General features: G+C 41.7%; 1 protein-coding gene across 1 annotated transcript in view; it reads right to left on the minus strand.

Annotated features, from left to right (window-relative positions):
* Positions 1–3,799, minus strand: part of rtn4r (reticulon 4 receptor) — a 49,702-nt gene extending 45,903 nt beyond the window's left edge. The window contains exon 1 of the mRNA XM_027010601.2: positions 3,289–3,799. Coding sequence (XP_026866402.1) covers positions 3,289–3,310 — 22 coding nt within the window. The 5' untranslated portion in view covers positions 3,311–3,799. The remainder of the gene's footprint in view (positions 1–3,288) is intronic.
* Between the last annotated feature and the right edge of the window lie 2,201 nt (positions 3,800–6,000).

A 6,000-nucleotide genomic window follows, 5' to 3' on the forward strand; every position in this document is an offset into this window, starting at 1 on the left:
TGTACTTTTTTATTTATTTATTTATTTATGCACATAAGATCCTAGTATCAATGACTAGATCATGAAGTAGCATTAACTAATCCTCCAATCCAGTCATATGTGGGATAATTAAGACCATGACAGTCATAAGACACTGTGCTGTAAGAAAGTACATTTGTGCATACGCATTTTAGTCCATTGGAAATAAATTGCATTAGCATCTAAACCATATGAAAGAGAACAATGTCCTCAATAGTTAAAAATAGTGGATCATAGCTATAAATGTAGTTAATGGCTACCACATGACCTGCATAGTTACACAAACATGAAGAGCTCATTATAACATATTAATTAGGCCTAGGTGTCACGTAGCACTCAGAAGTGCATTAGCACATTAATGTAATTTAACAAAGCATCCACAGGCAGAACAGACATAAGTAACATTATGATTGCATAGTTAGAAAATACAGTGTGCTCAGGGCTTGAGTGATGCAATTAAATTAGTGTATAATTGTAATAGGTGCCTAACACAAAGTGCTTAGAATGTGTAATGTCATACATGTGAATATGAGTATGGAAATATTCAAATCTTGATCAAAATACAACTGAACAAGGACACACAGTGTCACTATGTACACTATGACACCACCACCTTGTGGAGAATTTTGTATTTGCTAACTGTGAGTGAGTGAGTGATTGAGCGAGTGATTGAGTGAGTTACAATCAAGTTCCATGAGATGCTTAGCACTTAAATTTTTAATTAGCAATGACAGATAAATCTGTGATGCTTATCTGGTACTGTAAGTATGGAAGCTTTGTCATTTGAACAGGAATAATATCAAAGAACACAGTGGACACAAGCTGGATGTGCACACGAAAGCCCATTCAAATCCTTCAGTATTCCATGTGCAAAAACAAGAGGATTCTGGCATCATCTAATTCACACCTGCAGTAACAGATGAAACCGTCTCCCCAATGACTCATTCTCTCTCTCACACACACACCCACACACACACACACACACACACACACACACACACACACACACACACACACACAAACACACACACACACACACACACACACACACAGCAAAAATGAGCTTATTATTGACTAAGTGTGAGTACTCTCTCTCTCTCTCTCCCTCCCTCCCTTCTCTCTATGATATGCATTCACATTATACCCATTATTTGAGGAGTAAATAATGAGTGGGCTTCTGGGGCATATATCACAATGATTTGTGATCTTCAGCGATAGACATGTCACCATGTCATCTCAGTGGGAACTACAGGGACAACGCCTTGGAAGCCTTGTGGTTTCACTGGGAGGAGCTGAGAGGACTTATTATGGAATATCATAATGAAGAAATATGAAGTGTAAAATAAAACAGACATTAAAAATTGCTCAATATATTCAAATACAATGGAAATACCAGTTTCTCTGTTATATTCCCTGCATAGTTTTAAAAATGGGTTAACCAAAATGTATATGAAGCTAACATAAAAACATCAAGCTGAAAGGAACTCAAATCGATATCAAAATATCACCCTGCAAAATCCATTATTACTGGAAAATAAACATGTCTGTTAACATGATTCAGTGAGGTGAGCCGACAAGAGCTCGTTAGGAGGAGCTCCAACATCACCAGAGAGGAGCTCTGACAAACCTTGTAACCCTGCCAATCAACACTTCCACTGCCTTGCTCTTCAGCTCTTAAGACTAAAACCCACAGCACCACAGATCTACAAAATATCTCTCCCTAGTGGGGGGTGAGGGGGGTCCCAGAGAGTTCAAGCATTGAACACCCTTGCAGTTTGTCTCTTTATCAATCCCCCCCCCCCCCCCCCCCCACCGCCCACAAATAGACAAAAAGCATTAAGCATTTTTCAAACTAAACAAGCGTAGCTCAGGAGTGTTGCAGGAGTACGGAAAGAGGTGCGAACCGGCTGTAGGTCCGACCCTGTAGGGATACTGTTTCCTTCCTCTGCCTTTGTCAGGATCCAGTCCCCCGGCCTCATAAGGTGCTGCGTGCACAACCTGTCCCTCACCTGCTCCACGCAAGCACGCGCACTCGCCAGCCATCTTCTCCAAATGAAAGGAAGGAGTGCCGTGTTTGTTTGAAAGACCTGGCATCGGACACTTGGGGTTGTAGCATTCGCCTTACATTCTGTGGAGACATACTCAGCATGGTGGAGCTTATGCTGCTGTCATGTTACGTGGGTGGAGCACAGTCTTTCAAGGCTCCCATCCCTCATATTTTGTGTGTGTGTGTGTGTGTGTGTGCGTGTAATGTACGTATGCATGTTTTACTAAGTCTTTTACAAGCTCAAATTTACAATAATTACAAGAATTTACAACCAGCTACTAGAATTTACAAACAGATACTGGCTATTGCTTATTGCAGATCTGAGCAAGGACGTGGGAGAGCATTGCAGTAAAGGTTAACAGTGTCTTGTTAATGTCTCACCTGTTTCCCTGAAAACATTTGGGGAAAGGTGGATAGTATTACGATGGATAAAATGTTACAGATTACATGTTACAGCTGCGTTGCTGAACCCCCCGTTTTGTCTAGATAAAATGAAAAATGACCCACGATTCTTAGACAGCGCTGAAGAAGGATGGGGATAAAACAGGCATGATGCCAAGTTTCACGTCTCACACTCACTGAAGGCTGGAACTTGATATTGGGTGGGGGGGGGTTGCGTCCTACACTTTTTATCCTGCACGTATAATACGACGTAGTTTACCAGTTCGGCTAGACTAATGGACACTCCTTAAACACCCGTCGTTCGTCTCGACTAACACATACAATTGCACAATCTACTTCACTGTGCGTTAGCCTAGTTGTGATAATGCCCAAGGTCGCAAGTATCTGTTCGCAGGCGGAAAAAAAATGACTTGGGAGGAGTATGTCACCGGCCAAAATAGAGCAGCTTGCTTCCTCACTTCGTCGTGTTTCTTGCTGAGCAAAAGCAAAAGGTGCGAGTTCCGCACCTGAGACGATCAAACCAGCGAGCACCGCGAATCAACACCGCATAACAAGCGAAGCTTCCAGACTTGACCAGGTGCAAGAGAGACGGAGGGACAACCGGTTTGGGTAGTTGCGCTACCCAAACCGGTTAGATACCGAGCTATTATTCACCGCAGTGGTTCAAATTCATAATTCTTCGTTCTAACACTACAGCTCACACATTTGCTGATGTACAGGACACAATCAGGCTTTTAACCGCGAATTTAGGAGCTTGTAAAACAAGATTAACGAAAATACAAAAGGCAAACTTTTGAAAAGGGTCGTATTTGGATACTTACCCTCAACAACAAACGTCTTCATGATTTTTTAATAAATCCCGTGAATAAGTAATTCCTGCTAATGGTCCTCGCACGAGGAGATAGCAAATGCTTCGCTTTGACAATTAATAAATAATTGCAAATCCCGAGCGCGGGCGATTACACAGGGACCATCCTTCCCATCTCAACTTTACCCAACGGTCGCCCTGAAGGCGCGCGACGGAGAACAAAGTCTCCCGTTGATACGTCCTCGCTCAGTCATTTGTGCGCGGTGCAAGAACGCAGTAATATCCAAACTAAAGATCAGACGGCCGGGACACACCTCGCAGACACCGGGCGACGCGAAGCACAAGCCCAATTAGTTTCCCAGGAGTGAGGGAAAATGTCAGATTTCAAGAAGGCAACTACGGCCGAGGAGGAATCCAAACAGGACAAGCGAGATCCAGCCGGTCCGGGTGAAACACGAGTATTCCGTCGTTCCAATTGTCCATGCAAATACAAAGTGCGCGGAAGAACGACGACAAGCAGTATCGCCGCGCACTGTGGAGTAAAGCTTTAGCTTGGGGTAGCGGAGAGGGAGAGAAAGAGAGAGGGGGGGGGGGGGGAGTGGGGGGCTGAGATAAATGTTTCATAGGTTTGGACCGGGCATAGATCTCTAATGAATCTTTTATAAAATTCAGACGCTTTGACGTGTGGGGAATCCATTTGGGTAGTACTTTGGAACGCACGGCTGCACATTTATACCCAACGATAATTATAAATACACTGGAATCCCACAATGTGTCCAGTACGTGCTAATAGGCTACATGGGGTGGAGGTGACCTGTTTAATTATAATGGACGGGCATGGTGGGTGAACCCGGTTTCCGGGCCACTTGTCAGGTTGCCTGGACCCTGCTGTGAGCCTGAACAGCAAACTGTGATCTATGTGTTAAATTACATATTAAACTGAACATAATCTTTCCCGTGTGAAAACAACGATCTGTAGTCAGATTTCAGCAACTGTCGACAAACGAAAAATGAGGTGAGGATAAGACGAATTAGCATTGAAATTAAAGGAAAACAATGTTTTTAAAAAATAAATAAATAAATGGAGAATTTAATGTGGGCCGAATTTTAGCTCATTCCTGAGTATAATACGCCCCCCAGCGACTATGGAAAGTGAGTTCGTGACGATGTTTCGGTCTTTCTCATGTGTGATATTGAGAGAGAGAGAGAGAGAGAGAGAGAGAGAGAGAGAGATAGAGAGAGAGAGAGAGAGAGAGAGAGAGAGAGAGAGAGAGAGAGAGAGAGAGAGAGAGAGAGCGCAATTACTTACAATAAGATAAAAGAGACTGATGCTGAGATGTGCCAAACATCGATAACATAATGATTAAGTCCCCTGAGCACGAATTAAATTCAACGGCCACAATCTGTTAGTAATCCAATGTCAAACCTTTTATTGCTGTAAATAATTATTGTATTGATTTTTAAAACCACACTTGGTATTACTGCATGAGTTTACTCTAGTATAAACTGGTGATAATGGTTTTGCTGCTTTTTACAGAATAGGTTGTTTCTTATTCACAATAAATAAAGCACTAAAGAAACTGGAAATCCCTGGGTTTTTAATGGTAGGCCTAAATCTGGCAAAAGCAAAACCTATTTAAGAGTTAGAGTAATTGGCACCTGCTTAAAATGAGCCAGGAATGTCAGGATAAGGGTGTTTCCAGTGAATTCTCGCCAACAAGACGATGCACTTGATGTTGTGTGTTCAGGTTCCTGGTTTCAATCGAGTCCAACTCTTAGGCTAAAATAATTTCAGCTGTAAATAATTAAAATACAATACTAACATAAATTCTTTGCTTCAGAACCCAGGATATAGAGGTTGAATGAATAAAGTACTTGATTACTAAATCGACAGTCTTGATTGGATAAAAATGAGGCACATCTTAAACTGAAAGAGTACTATGAAGCCATGAAAAAATCTCTTTTCGTCAGATTATATAAACAATCCAACAATTCATAAAGCTAGTGATAGGTAGTGAAACTTGAACCTAGTGATAAATAGCCAAGAACTATAAACAGTATAAAGCTCAACCATATAAAATCTTTACAAATTGCTCTTTTTTCTAGAGGGCATCGGGTCAATTCAAGATCCTTTAAGTGCTCATGTGTGAAATTATTTCTGTTTTCTGTAAATTAGAGGGGCCTAGACTTGCCAATTTAATCATTTTTACCATCTTTTTGTTCAATACATTTAACTATATTTTCTGCATTAGTAAAGCATATGTACTGTACCTGCTTTGTGGATAAATGAAGTAATGAAATTCTGGCTGTACTTTCTCTGTTTTGCACATCTTGTGGACTGAAAGCATGCTAATTCAGACAAGTTTAAAGCATCTGAAACTTTAGTCAGTTGGTCTGAACCATATCTCGAGAGCAGCAGAAGCCAATTTTTTTGAGGGGGGGGGGATAAACAGTGACCAGTGCACGCTAAAATGGACTCCAGGAACATTACTGAACTTCCCACAGGCCAGTCCATGCCTGTCATTCAGTGTTTTAGAAAACTGCCCACTTTTTCAGCCTTTGGTGAAGAGGATGTGGCTCTCTCTCCTCCCCCAGGTCTGAGGATGGGTGGTAGCTATAGCAGTGGCCATGTTGGCAGAAACAAATCTCTATTTAATTGGTGTAATGAAATGAGACAAGCTGTTGGATTTCAAAGCTGCTTTGCCTTGCTAAATAATCCCTTCAT

The sequence above is a fragment of the Electrophorus electricus genome, chromosome 9 (genome assembly GCF_013358815.1).
Source record: "Electrophorus electricus isolate fEleEle1 chromosome 9, fEleEle1.pri, whole genome shotgun sequence".
Taxonomy (NCBI): Eukaryota; Metazoa; Chordata; class Actinopteri; order Gymnotiformes; family Gymnotidae; genus Electrophorus; species Electrophorus electricus.